Below are 14,792 nucleotides of genomic sequence, written 5' to 3'. Positions count from 1 at the left end.
CAGACAAAAGAAGTTTGAGTTCCTCATTCACAGCTCAAGGCCAAAAATAGCCTGGATGGTTTCTCCCCATGCTAAAATTTCCAGTTTGTAGCCTTTATGTGTTTTAGTGGCAGTTGAGATGCCACAAGGAAGCTTAGCAAGAGCTAACTCACACATCCCATCTCACTCCTTCTCCAAGCTCCCAGGCACTGTTTAACTAGTTGTTTCCTTCATGGAGCACAGCAATATATGAAAATGAGCATTACAGACATGGCATCCAAGGTAATTTCAGTATTTTCCACAGTTTTTCTCTTGTTTATCCCATTTTCTTCAGGTAGCCAGAAGGGAATGAATGCAGCCTTACTGGTGAATGCATGTGACCTTACTGGGGAATTAATGCAACTTTACTGGTGCTCTCAGCAATGCATTTACTCCCTTTCTGGCTGGAAAGCACAGGCAGAAGAGGGGACTCCCATACTGACCTCTGGAGTTGGGCAGGATTTTGGGCTGTTCTGCATGGATTCAGATTTTGAAGAGCTGGACTGAGACTCCCCTTTCTTGGACTGTTTCTGAGCACTGGTGGGAGCAGCTGGGGAGCCCATGGTGGTGTCTGGCCCCCGCTGTGATGGCTCCAGCTTGTCATTCTCTTCATTGTGAACCTTCTTTGTGCTCTGATGGGGGAGCAACCCAGGAACAGCTGACTCTGCAATAAAATCAGCTGTTCATTAGTTACAGCCACAGGCAGGATACAGGATCAGCAATGAGCATTCCAGGGAGCAGCCCAAGTCCCTACAAACATGCCTCGTTCAACATATTGGGCAACCAAGCTCTCCCTGGCTGCAGAAATGCCACCTTCTCTTTACAAAATAAACAAAAATGAACCCTATTTACAATAGAGACAGAGATGTCAGACTTTCACAAAACATTTGCATTATTTCCTTGAGCCCTCTTCATTTCCATAAATATCAACCCATTTGTCAAAGCCCTCTCAGGCATGTCCAGCAATTACCCTTCTCCCAGTGGGGCTGTGGGGTGGAGCTGCACAGAGCAAGGGGCAGCTCTGAAGTCACCAGGGTGGAGGTGAGAAGGTCGATTTTTCCTGTCTGAAGCCGGAATTGCTGGAGCTCCTGCGACAGGAGGCTGAACTGCTCTGTTTGGCTGCGACACTGGTCTTCCAGATCCTTCACCCGGGCCTGCCAAGAGAGAACAAGGTGAGGAACAAACCCCTGTCCAAACACTGAGCTTCCAAACAGGATTTGCCTTTGCTGCATCTTTTCTCAGACTCCAAGGAGCTAAAAGATGCTTTTAAATGCACTGCCTAGGAACAGTCATAAGAAACTGGCAACCTCACACCTCTACTTATCTTAGAAAAGCTGAGGCTCATCATTTCTGAGGAAGTTGACGACAAACTCCATTAAGACTTATTCCTAAAATTCTGGGTTTGAACTTCAATATCCTCTCTCAGCCCTCCACAAGACCAGATGAGACAAATCAGAGATAAATAAGCTTTAAAAAGATTCAAAAGGCTTTGCATGGTTTTTGGAGCATTAAAATCATGTCTCCAAAAGGAATTGCTCTTCCAACTTTGTCCATCACTCAAGAGGCTCCAGCAAGCTCCTGAAACCTTAACCTGACCTCCCCACCATTCCAGGCACGACTGCCAACTGTCCCTCTGGATCCTGGCTCCTCCAGGTACTAGGAAGGGCAGAGAGCACACAGGTCCATATTGCAGAACTCTCCTTTGATGTGGGAAGCCCAGAGACTTTCCCCTCTGGTCCTACAGAGATTATTTACCCCAGGCAAATGCATGCTGAGGACAAGAAAGCTACACCTCAGCAAGACGAGGTGCCAGGGAGCCCTGGAAAACACTATGGAGAGGGAAGGACACATTCCTGCTAGAGAACCATTTGTATTTTCCCATACTCTCTTTTTACCATCTCTAGAATTTCCTCTGACAAAACACTGCTGTTTCCTGGCTGTCTTTACACATCCCCACATTCCCCCACGTTGTAGGCAGAACAATTCTCAGGTGATTGCACCTGCTCCTTTCCCTCCTCTCAGTTTCCTGTAGATAAGATGCACCAAAACAGATGACTGCACTGCACTCTTCAAAATTTTCCATTTTCCAAAGTGTATTTGAAGTGCTTTTCTCCATCCAACTCAGAAAATAAACGATGTCTTGAAATAATATGTGAGACAGAAAGTCTGAGTTTTTAAGCAGCTCTAAAAATAACAATTCTGACCTGGAGAAAGCTCTCTCTGTGGTCTCAGAATAACACAAAACCTTTGTAGCCGCTCCCTAAGGATTTACAGGGGTCATGCTCTTTTCTTTGATTGTGACATATCTGTTTTAGGCATTTCAGTTTATTACTAGTCCCCTCCACAAGCCCAAAGGTGCTCTCATGCTCTAAGGAAAGCCTGGTGAAGTCTCTCAAGTTGGGCAAGAACTATCTCTGAACTGAATTCAGATGCCAAGACTAACTTCCAGAAGTGTCTGCATTATCCACCTGCTCAGAGTCAACTCCTTGTTTACTAAGTCACAGTGCACAAGACTCCTCTGCCATTATCAGTGTTTGAATTTACTTACAGTTTGGATTTTTCACATAAAGACTTCTCCCCTACAACATTACATCTTAACAGAGAAAAGAAATCCTCAACAGTAAGAACAGTTGCACTGGAACAAAGGAGGACTTCCTCAAGTCCAATATCCACCCCTGTTCCCACCTTGGGACAGAGCCTACAACATACAAGTACAGAATGACTGTAGGACCAGAGGGGGATTTCCTGTCTTCTCTGGAGACATGAGCCAGCAGACACACCTGGATATTGTGTTTAATAGCATCATAATAGTACCTCATCCTGTAAATTTATAAACTACAGTTTAATTCCATTTACACTGGTGGCCAAGCCAATAGCCTGTATAATTCACAGTTTAATTCTAACACACCTAATTAGTCAAGTGTCTTTTTAGCCTGTTATTCCAAACAACATACAAATATGTTTTAAGTACTAGTGCCACATCATACACAAGGTGCACTTCTAGCAGCTACTTGCAGGGGACCACAGACAGCTGGGAAGCATGTTTCCAGGGCAGTGTTGTGAGGCAGAAGGATGAGGAAGAGGAGGCCAGAAGGTTCAGGGAACCAGCAGGAATCAAGCTCCAGACACAGAGAAGACTTCTGTCTGTGTGCGTGCCCCACCCAAAACAGAGAGAAAGAGGAGTCTCCCACAACAGGGACTGGACTTCCAGAAGAGGCTGCAAGAGCAGGAGCAGAGCTTGGTGGGGTCAGTTTAGCCACCAACTCAGGAACTGATTCTCCACACCCAACCACCACCAGCTCAGCCCCATCTCTAAGAAACTCTCATTCTTGGCTGGTCTGTTCCACTTCCCCAGTTCATGCTCTCCTTTCAGATGTCCCTTGTTCTCTTCCTCCATATCTTCTGCTATGTAGTTCTGAGATCAGAGAATCCCCATTTTGCTACAAGGGAATTCTAAAGGTGTGCAGTCCAAGCTCTTTATAAAAGCAGAGCTGATGCCAAAGGAATTAAAAGAACATCTATAACTCCACATCAGTGTGGGTGGAACTTCTACAGGATGTGAGCACAGCCCCAATAAAGTCCTTTCCTGAGAGCTCCCACCATTTTCCTGCTTTTTTGACCAACTTGTGGCTGAGAATTTTTTTAAAAATCCCCTACCTCCAACCTGGCACCTCCTATGCCAGCAGGGGATTCTGAGCCCACCACCAGGCATGTTGAGTCCCTGCTCTCTCTCCTCCACGTACCTTTGCACAGTCAGTGTCACCTGCATTTTATCTCCCCATTGCTGCTGAGATTTCTGCCAGATTAGAAGGTTTTAAAGAAGTTTTCTATCAGCTACAAACCCCAGCATTTCTATACCAGCCTTCCTTCCAAACCACCTGTGAATAGGCCAGCTAGCACAGCTCCCAGGCTGGAACTTCATTAGTTACCACCTTTTCCAGGAAAACTATTATCCACAATGTCTGCTTCCCATCTTCCTGCCAATTATAAAGCCAGCAGGACTCATCTTCTCCACAACACTCATTTGCAATGGTGTCACCACTGCCTTGGGGCTTTGAAGGAAACACTTCACTCTTGGACTGCAAAGACACTTAAATGTGGAGAAGAAGCACAGCTGGACAATTCTAAAAATCTAATCTAAAAGTGCCAAAAAAGCAAGCTCCTAATTCTAATTGGTCAAGAAAGCAAGGCACTTAAAGGGAAAAGCAGCTGCTCCATCAAACTCATAGTGAGAGCTCCTTTAATTACATTTATTTCTTGGCAGCAACACTCTTGCAATCTTTTCCAGAGTATAGTTAAAACAAGAATATCAAGCAACTGTCAAAGTCAGAAAAGAGGGGAAAATGTCCTGTTTGACAGCATTAGAGCAGTACCTGCATGCAATCCAAAGTACTCTGGGAGCAAGAAGAAAATGAAAAAGAGATATAAAACCACATCAGCAGTTAGACTACAGCACTCTGCCAAAGATAACCCAGCCCTTAGTCTAAATGAAATTGTTTTCTCACCAAATTACAGTGTCTGCCTTGTTCCATACTGAGATTCCCACCTCATTCCCAGAAGCATCTGCTTGCCAAACAAAAGCTAAATCCTACAACCAAATGCATGAATAAGATAACCAGGCACTTTTTGAGGGCCTCCAAATCATAGTGTGCTTTGAGATAAAGGACAATATGCTCAGAGTGGCAGCTAAATTTCAAGCCCACTTTTTCCAGCACATTGCACCCATTCAAAAATGAATGGAATGGACATTTTGTGCCCAGACCTTTCCCCAGGTCTGAGATCATGGAGTACTGTGAATGAAAGCACAGCTCAGAACCTGGCTGTGACAGGGTCTTAAGCAGCTGACAGCCTGGTCAGTCCTGCATCCTGCTCCTGGGTCAGGGAAAACACACAAAGTTGAGCTCTGGTCCCCTCATTTCCCAACAAAACTGGATTCCTGGAAGGAGGCTGCCTCCATATGTAACTATGCAGTGCCAAAGGCAGTTGAAATCTTACTCTCCTCACCCCTATCAGTGCCTTATCTCAGAACTGCAGACCTGAGGCTGAAGGAGATCACCTAGAGCACTGGGATCACCTGATCCAAGCCCTCAGCTCAGAGCAGGATTGGTGCCCGAGAGCTCTGAACATCTCCAAGGAGAGAGACTCAACTCATGACAATCATGGGACAGAAGTCTTCAAACAGGAAAATGGACTTAACTCATTCTTCATTAATATCACATCAAAAAGCAATTCAAACACATGTAAAAAAGACAATATATAGCACAGGCATTGCAAACCCCCTAATTATGCCATACACTGATGTTCTGGAATGAGTATGACTATAGTTAAGTAATTTAAATGACTGCTGCTCTGCATTAAACTGGCTTTTAATGACAGCTCCTCTTTCTTTGTTCTACTTTATAAAATACAGGGTCAGGTTGAATCAGGCTCTAACACACCTGGTCTAGTGGAAGGTGTCCCTGCCTATAGCAGGAGGTGGAACTGAATGAACTTTAAGATCCCTTCCAACCCAAACCATTCCATGATTCTGTGATCTCTGTACCAGTAACATGAAAGCATGTAAGAAAGAATATTTAACTGATAAGGCCCTTGCAGAAGAACATTACCCTCAAACACAGAACAAGAGGACTGTCTCTTTTTTTCTTTGCACAGGGAGATGTCTGGTTACAACCTAAATAGCTTCTCCAACCCTTCACTGAGTTAGTTCAGAAAATGTTTAGCAAACATCATAAAATCATCAAATCCCAGAAAGGTTTGGACTGGAAGGGACCTTAAAGCTCATCTTTTTCTGTGGGCAGGGACACTGTTCACTAGATCAGGCTGCTCCAATGGTCTTGAAACAAACACACTAGCCCTTCCTTCCCCTAAAGGTTGCTCAGAACCCATCTAAACACTAGCTGATGTACAGCAGCACCTGCATCAGCTGATCCCATCTCAGCAGCCAAACGCAGATGTACCCAAAAGGATGTGCAAGGGCACAAGATACAATGTCACAGCCCCCAACACTCACCCAGCCTGCAACATTTCAATTCTTTTCAGCAGGAGCCCATGTCTGGGCTCTACAGCTCAGACACTGGCCAGGCCCCATCCAAATTTGGTGCTATTTGCACTCATGGAGTAATCTCCTTCATCAAGGACACTTCCCATCTGCATCAAGAGTCCTGGGCTCCCAAGAGCCACAGAGCTGCACAGCAGTGGGCACAGGGAGCTCAGTCTGCCAGCCCTGACTGTCAACACTGGAGACAGGAGCATGGCCCCAACAGACCTCACTGTCTGGGGGTACAGTAAGACCTTCTGCTTGTCTCAGATGTTGCAGTGCTCAGAAAACCTCAGAGAGAGCAGAAGATCCTCCCCTTGCTACCATTCCCAAGCCTCTGGCAGTCACTGTCACATCAAGTTTCAGGGTTTGGTGCTGTGGCTTTGCAGCTCCAGAAATCCAATGTTTTCTCCAAAGTCACCCTGACAGACATGGAGCTGATGCCAATCAACCCCAAAGCAGTGCTCAGCACATCTGCCAGCCTGTACCAGTACACTGTCAGCCACAAGCCAAAGCACATTTCCTCTGTGTGTGTGTCAGAGAAAATGGGACAATGGAAAAACCCCAAGCTTCACCACTTCTTAGGCTCAGGTTTTCTTATTTTTACCTAATAAATTTTTCTTATTTTTCCCTGATAGAACAAATAAAGCACACGTATACAAGAGAAATTTTAAATCCCACAGACACAAGTACTCTCCTTTCACGATGCTGGAAAATGGAACAGGCAGATCTGAGTTTGATTACTAAATGCACCCCTAAAAGAGTTTTTAGGCATGCTCTGAATGAAGTAGCCATTCTAAGGACTGAAAAGGCCAGGATATAACTCCCCAAACTTTGATCCAATATTACTTTCACTGCAGCAACATGTTGCTTTGATCAAGGCACTACAACATTTTGTACAAAAACCAACAAAACCCAAGGCATCCAAACTGGTATTATAAACAAAAGGTACCAAATTCAGAGTAAACTCTCTTCTTTCTGTCTTACCTCTAGAAGCTGTACTGCTCCTTCATGTTCCCTTCTTGCCTCTGCCTGTGCCTAAGGAAACATAAGGAAGGGAGTAAATCAGAAAGCAGCCACCCTGAGTTCACCTCTACTGTCACCCTACCTTGGTAGCCCATTGTAGACTGGAGCATGGGTCTGATGAGGAGCAGCTGAGGGAGCTGGGAAAGGGGCTCAACCCGGAGAAAAGAAGGCTCAGGGGAGACCTTCTGGCTCTGCACAACTCCCTGACAGGAGGGGGCAGCTGAGAGGGCGGGGGGGGGGGGGGAGTGGTCAGGCTCAGCTCCCAGGGAGCAAGGGACAGGACAAGGGGAAATGGCATCAAGCTCTGCCAGGGCAGAGTCAGGTTGAATTCTGAGAAAATTTCTTCACAGACCCTGGCACAGACTGCCCAGTGCAGTGGTGAAGTCACCATCTCTGGGACACTTTAACAGTTGTGTAGATTTAGCTCTTGGGAATATGGGTCAGTGGTGGCCTTGCAGTGCTGGGAGAATAGATGGACTCTATCTTGGAGGGCTTCTCCAACCTTAATGATTCCATGATTTTACAGTTTAAACCATTGTACAGTCTGGAAACATCTCTAGGCTCTGGGCATACAGTTCTGACCTTCTAACAAAGCCTTCACTTTGCTCAGGTACCAGAGTTTACCTGGACTCAGACACTGTTACCCTGTAAACTCATATCTGCCTAGTCCATGCACACCTCCAAAGGAAAGAAGATGCAGGAGTCCATTCAGAGAGGAAACCACCCCATCACACCCCACGTACCTGCTGCAACCGCCGGACCTCCTCCTGCTTCTCCTGCAGGTCTAGCAGTGCCTCCTTGTGCTCCACTTCCAGCTGCTGCCTCCGCTCAGCCACATTTCTCATGTGCTGCAGGACAAGGCACACACAGCTGAGGGGTGACACTACTGAAACCCTGTCCTGTGCTCTACCAATGGCAACAAAGCCAAATCAGGGTCTGTATTTCATGTCATCATTGCATGAAGTAAGAAATTCCCATCACAAGGCAGACCAACACTGCCACAGAAAACCTTCAAATCAGTGATGGCCACCTTATCTCCCACCCAAATGCCTGAAGCAGCCTTTCCAAAGCACTTTGGAAAGCCATGTTCCAGGATCCTGCAGAAGCAGAATTCCCAGTGGAAGCACAAAGACAAAAAAGGCCAACAGACCACCAGTGCCATTCAAAGGCAGGTGTTTGGACAGTCCTTCCAGGCATGTGGATCCTACTGACCTTCAGCACCTGCTCTAGATTCTCCAGCTTGGTTTGGAGTCCTTGATTCGTCTGAATTACTGAATCCCGTTCCTTAGTCACTAAAACAACCTGCAGTTTCAGGTCAGCATTCTCAGACTCAACCTGAAGAGAAAGGATTTTCAGTGAGCACAAGCAGCCATAGGTGTTCCTTGTAAAAACAACAGAGACCAGTTTATTTCTGTGCTTTCTGCCAAAATCAGGAGCCTCTTTTCCCTCAGGTTTTCACTTAAAACAAATAAATGAGCATTTCTATCAGGCCTTAATGTGTAACAGTATTTGCACACTGTTTCTCTCCCTAGATTCATCTCCTCTTCCCTTTTACAAGGAGGAAGAGACTGGGATAGGAACAGGCTATATAATGAAGAGGGAAACAAAACAAGCACAAGGTCTGTAAGCATTTCTAATCCTACATGGTATGATTAAACACGGAGAACAGGCCAGAAAATTCAGTAGCCTGCTGAAACCATCTTTGCCTCCTCCACTTACCACAAGGAATTTTTGGTTCCAGGGTGCACTATGGCTTAACAACTACCAACAATGCAAGCAAAGACAAACATTTCCACTTACAGCAGTTATTAAATATGTAGGAAGCATTATACATGGTGGCAAATTGACACATGGGACTGACAAATTACTTTTTAACTCTTGTGCATTATTCTCTGTCCAGAGAAGCAGCTGGGAACAGAAGATCAGGACATGACCATTACTGAGCTGGAAACTTGAGAACAGCATGTTCTTCTTAGGAGAGCTTTGCAGAAGCTAATGGTGCCAACCTGACAAAGACATTGCTTTTTACCTGTCCTGCCCACCCAGCCTTCTCATTCAGCTGCAAGTTCTCTTCAGCCAGTCGTGCATTTTCATTCTGCACCTCCTGCAGCTGGATCTCCTGTCCAGAAAGAGCAGGAATTACACCAAGGCACTCTGTCTAACTCCCCTAGATTATCCTGCAGAGCAGCTCCACTGTTCCTGTTTCCTGATGGTGCAGGATGCTGGTGGGATGCTGCTCAAGGACAGGGAAGCAACAGTGAGCAGCACTGCTCCAACAGAACCCAGATGATGGGGCTGGACCTGGATGACCTTTAAGGTCTCTTCCAACCCAAACCAGTCTGTGATCTCTTGAGCAAAGCAAAGCAGAAACAGAAGGGAGAAACCCAGATGTTCTGCTATGAGCTGCAAAACCTCCCTGGAATTAAGGATTTCAGCCAATTAGAAGAACAAGAAAATGGCAGTGGGATGGTGTTATTACCATTTCAATATTTGCCTGGAGTGCCTGTGAACATAATTAAGTATCTCCCCTAATTAGCAAATGCCATGGAAATTCATCCAGTGATTTTCGTGGCTGTATTCAGCCCCCACGTAGCTGAAAGACTTAAATCCCAGCCTTAAGGGCTGGAACCCCAAATTCCTGATACTGTTCAAATAAACAGAAACACTGGCGATTCCTTATTAAGATGAACTGAAGAGAATGCAGGAGAGGCACACAACAACTCAGCTCCTTTTCTCCAATTATAACAGTAGGCAACAAGAACACTTACTAGTTCCTTGCATCGTTTATGCTTTTTCCTCACTTCATGCTCAAGGTTTTCACATTTTTTGCGCTTTTTCTTGAGTTCAACTTCCTGCAGAAAACAAGCGGATCAGCAAGCTCAAACTCTTACAATGCATGTGAAATTCAAGCCCAGCCTCTCAGACCCAGTGCTGCATAGGTTATTCTACATTTTCTTATGAAAATCTCTTTGAGACAAAGTTGAACAATGTAGAAACCAAGGGAGATTTTTCTGAAAGTTAGGAAAATCAAAAAATAAAACAACAATTCCTCTCTCTCCCCCAAGCCTTCAGTCTGGAAACAATTCTGCTTCCACATGGATAGACTGTTCCTATTTATACAGTAGAGAGGACAAGGTGTAGGGGACAAAACAACAGAGCTGTATAAAATTTTCAACTTTAAACACCAGCTGTGCTATTTTAGCTCCTATTCTAACTCCAGTTACACCTAACAGAGCATGGACATCCTCTTGATCTCACTACTGACTAGCCTTCAGATCAACAGGAGCTGCTAAACCTCCCTGTGCACTGTGTTAATTGCTGAAATAATTCACAATAATTCACATTCCTCATGCACATCTGTCCCCAGTTCAAATAAGCCTAAACCAGACACAGCACAGTACCTAGTGGCATACTGGCATGCTTCCCTCTCATTTGAGTGTGACATACTCCCCTGACAGCCCCTTGTAGCTGCTGCCCAGCAACACTCTGCATGCAGATGGCCTGTGTTTTCCTACTGGCTCCCCAAGCTTCCCATTTCTGCAGAGCAACTGCACCCAAAAACACTTCAGTCCCCAGAATCTCCACCTGGATTGCACATATGAAGCCCCCAACAAAAACAAGAAAGCAGCACACTCCCTCCCCCAGACCAGGTTCACAGCTCACCAGCTGCTGTATCTGTCTGCTGTTCTTGTGGTTTGTTATTGCATTTTTGGGAGGAAAATTTTCATGTCCTTCAGAGGCAGGTCCCAATGGCTGCACACCTGGTTCCACCTGAAAGCAGAAGAGATGCCAGAGAGCTCAGGGACATCCTAAGACTGTAGAGCATGCTAAGGGAAAAGGGACTTTCTTGGCAGTACCACCCAGGAGAGCAGTGCTCCACAGGGAGCTGCTGATCTCTGAGCTGCATCACTTGACACCTCGCAGGGATCTCGGTGGTGGGAATCTCCTGAAGCCCTTTGCCAACCAGCCCGGCTTGACTGAAGCACCTCCCAGGAGCAGTGGGCTCCTGGAAGCTCTCAGAGCCAAGCTCCCATTAGTGCCTCACCTAATGACTCAATGAGAGGCAGCAGCACCACCTTTCACAGCCCTCCCCAAGGCGACACAGAGAGGAGAAGGGAGAACACAACCGACAAAGGGCAGAAATAAATGAAGAGGTAAGAATCTAAGGGCAGGGAAGAGCAGACCAAAAAATGCAGCATCCCACCTCTGCAGGTAGCTGGGAAGGGCTGAAATGGCAGCAGTGCCATGGCATGAAAGGAGACACTTTCTACACACATCTGTAAACAAGTTTCTAACAAAATGCCTTTTCATTTGGGTCACAGACAAACACAGCTTAATCCTCTGAATTTTTTGCTGATACTTGTCATTGTCTGCCCAGAATAAGCCCTGACAGTAGGGCAAGGACTGAGACACACAGAAGAAAAAGAGCCTTGATATGGTTTTAAACATTAACTGTAAAGTTATTTTTGATAAACAGATTTTAGGGACAGATCTTAAGGATCATCAAAGCAAACCTGTACTATGAGGAAGGAGGAAGCAGCAGGACTTTATGAATCCATCTATCTTAGCCTTCAGCTGACTTCTCCTCAGACACGGGGTTCCTCATTTCACCCTGAACAGCTTCAGCCCTGAGGGATCCATGGGATGAGTTCTGAGCTCCCTGTACAGCCAGTCATTAGGGCAGTGTCTAAGCACTATACCTAGGATGTGATTTTTAAGGTATTTTTGGCTTGAAAGACATAGGTTTTATCTACAGCTATATTCATGGCTCTTCTACTGAAAGCCTGAGAACTCCAAAAGCTCACACTCAAGCCCAGGCTACCAAGGATTTCTCATTTTTTCCTAAATGAAAATTCTGAATTCACCCTGTGAACCTTGTTCCCTATCATCCATGGAATAAGGTTCACTGCAGAGTCCAACCAACAGTCTGAGCACTGATCAGCACATGGAAATCTTGGGATCCTCCACCCAACTCACGCCATCTCAAGGATCCCAGTGCTTGGAAACTTTCAGGTCTGCTGTGAAACCCATTTAATTGTGTAAATGTTTCTGAGAATTTTTTGTTTTTCAGTCACCTTGCTCATACTAAGTTTCAAACTGGTATTTCAGAGAATCCCAGAATCACCGAGTTTGGAAAAGTCCTCCAAGCCCATCCAGTCCAACCTGTGTCCCATCCCCACCTTGTCCCCAGCCCAGAGCACTGAGTGCCATATCCAGGCATTCCCTGGACACCTCCAGGGATGGGCACTCCAAACCTCCCTAAGCAATTCCAAGGCCTGAGCACCCTCTCCATGGGGAAATTCCTCCTGATGTCCACCCTGAGCCTCCCCTGCCCAGCCTGAGCCCGTTCCCTCTCCTCCTGTCCCTGTTCCCTGGGAGCAGAGCCTGACCCCCCCGGCTGTCCCCTCCTGCCAGGGAGTTGTGCAGAGCCACAAGGTCCCTCCTGAGCCTCCTTTTCTCCAGGCTGAGCCCCTTTCCAGCTCCCTCAGCCCTTCCTGGGGCCCCAGCCCAGGACGCTTCATGGTACAGGTTTCAGCCAAGGGACTGGCAACAACCTCCTCCCTTCACCAGTGCTGTCAGATTTAGCCTTGCTGACTTATTGGCCAGCCAGAAAATCTTCTGAGTGAGGATAGACTCTCCTGAGTCAGAGAAACAAAGCACATGCATGAGAAAAGCCATCTTGTCTGACAGAACCTGCAGGATGACCTGGAAATCAATTTATGCAAGGGTCATTCAAGGAACGTAAAGGCATGGCAGAGGGGAAAAAAATCATCTGTGCATCCCTCTTCATCACAGCAGAATTTGTGGGGGGGAAATGAGGGCTGAAATCTCAAACTATGAAGCACAAGCCTGAGAACCTCTCTGAAACTGAATTGTCCATAAGAACTGTGGAAGCCAAGAAAATAAACAGTAACAAACCATCAAGACTGCGTAATAATCACCACAGGGTTCAAAACCCTCTTTGGCACAAAATGAATCCCTCACTTCAGCAGGAACTGAGTACGTGCAGCAAGTCACTTCTCCAACACTGCCTTAACACAAAATACCTGGAAGATGGCAAATGCCATGCTTTAAGAATATTCCAGTTTTTAGATATTCCACTAGATAACTATAGAAAGATCAGCACATTTGACACTAGCTCTGGGCAAACTGACAGAAATTGCACAAAAGGCAAATACTTCTAAAAAACCCCAAAAAACTGATATTGCAGAGGGGAAACATATTCACAGATCTATAAAGAGATTTTTTTAAGATGTCAGCAAGTAAGTGGGTGAGGGAGACCCAGTAGGAACCTGCTTGAGCAGTCAGAAGACATTCAGCTGCAGTCCTTTTACAGGTGTCTGCAGGCACTGAGCCACCATGGGGTGAAGGGAGCATTTTCTCTTGGTAAATATTCAGGAAAAATGAGAGGGCTGGAGAACAGGGAGCACAAACTGTGCTCTGCAAGTACTGATGTAGCAGAGACAAACAGTGATGAGGGCCTCGTGACACTGAGTGATTACAGAGAATAACGGTGTTTTAATAAAGAGTGCTTAGACAAAAAGGTAAAGAGATCTTTTGGGAAAGGGAGAGAAAACTTCATTATGCTATCATATAAATCAATGCCACAGTGTCCGGGATGCTGCTGCACGCTGCTTCCCCAACACAAAACTGACAGAGAAAGCACACAAAGGAGAGAGACAAAGACGATGAACACTGAATAATGGAAGAGGCTGGAAAGGAACAAAACAAAACATACACACACACACACCAAAAAAAAAAAAAAAAAAATGGCTGAAGGAGAAGGGTTTGTAAATCCAAGAGTGTCCTGGAGTAGACAGACGAGCAATGAATATTCAATGAATCCGCTGTAAGAGCCGACGGGCAATAAATGAGAGCAGCTGGCGGGGAGGTAGGGGGAAGACGCGCAGCCCGATCTCCCACCGGGGGATGTGGGATTCTATTACACTCAGAACACGGGAAAATGCAGGCAGAGACCCCCGGAGCCAAATCCTCCGGAGCCCGCGGATCGCAGACCCGTGAGCCGCCGGCCCGGGGCCCGCGGGCACAGCGGCACTCGCGGCCTGGCTCCGCGGAGCCCCGGCCCGGGCGGCGGCGCTCGGCGATCCCGCTCCGCGGCGGGGCCCCGGGGCCGCCCGGCGCAGCCCGGCCTTACCTGGCGGCGGCGCGGCCCCGCCCGAGGCCCCGCGGCACCCCCGGCCCAGCCCCGGCCCAGCGCAGCCCCAGCAGAGCCCGGCCCGGCCTTACCTGGCGGCTGCGCGGCCGCGGCGGGGGCGGCGCCCTGAGGCGGCCCCGGATCTGCCCCCCCGGGCCGAACCACTGCGGGCCCAGGGGCCGGCGGGGCCCGGCGCCATCGCACATTCTGCCCCTTTGCTCTGCTGACACCCGCTGGAGCTGCCTCCAGCTTGGGGCCCTGATGCTGGACCAAGTCCAGAGGAGGCCCCGCAGCTGCTCCAAGGGCTGGAGCCCCTCTGCTCTGCAGCCAAGCTGGGAGAGCTGGGCATCCGTGGAGAGAAGGCGCCAGGGAGACCTCAGGGCAGAGGGCAGGGATGGATGGGATATGGGGAGGTGAGGACGCCCTCTCACAGCGTGCCCAGAGAAGCTGTGGCTGCCCCATCCCTGGAAGAGTCCATGGCAAGGTTGAACAGGGATGGGAGCACCCTGGGATAGCGGAAGGTGTCCTGCCCATGGCAGGGGCTGGAATGAGATG

At 47.4% G+C, this 14,792-nt stretch overlaps 1 protein-coding gene across 3 annotated transcripts in view; it reads right to left on the bottom strand.

Moving 5' to 3' along the window:
- TSPOAP1 (TSPO associated protein 1) overlaps positions 1 to 14,792 on the bottom strand; it is a 66,779-nt gene that overhangs the window by 32,404 nt on the left and 19,583 nt on the right. Inside the window, exons 1-9 of one of the 3 annotated variants that reach the window (XM_056506568.1) lie at positions 14,330 to 14,367; positions 10,745 to 10,852; positions 9,850 to 9,933; positions 9,111 to 9,200; positions 8,294 to 8,416; positions 7,825 to 7,929; positions 7,043 to 7,093; positions 989 to 1,172; positions 462 to 682 (exon numbers count right to left, since the gene is read on the bottom strand). In XM_056506568.1, the coding sequence (XP_056362543.1) occupies positions 462 to 682; positions 989 to 1,172; positions 7,043 to 7,093; positions 7,825 to 7,926 (558 nt within the window). In that variant the 5' untranslated portion in view covers positions 7,927 to 7,929; positions 8,294 to 8,416; positions 9,111 to 9,200; ... (1 more) ...; positions 10,745 to 10,852; positions 14,330 to 14,367. Of the gene's footprint in view, positions 1 to 461; positions 683 to 988; positions 1,173 to 7,042; positions 7,094 to 7,824; positions 7,930 to 8,293; positions 8,417 to 9,110; positions 9,201 to 9,849; positions 9,934 to 10,744; positions 10,853 to 11,595; positions 12,385 to 14,329; positions 14,368 to 14,792 lie in introns of those variants that run through there. The other 2 variants (XM_056506569.1, XM_056506566.1) reach the window with 2 other exon arrangements.

Source organism: Oenanthe melanoleuca, chromosome 19 (genome assembly GCF_029582105.1).
Source record: "Oenanthe melanoleuca isolate GR-GAL-2019-014 chromosome 19, OMel1.0, whole genome shotgun sequence".
Classification (NCBI taxonomy): domain Eukaryota; kingdom Metazoa; phylum Chordata; class Aves; order Passeriformes; family Muscicapidae; genus Oenanthe; species Oenanthe melanoleuca.
This window is presented reverse-complemented; position numbering and strand designations above follow the sequence as displayed.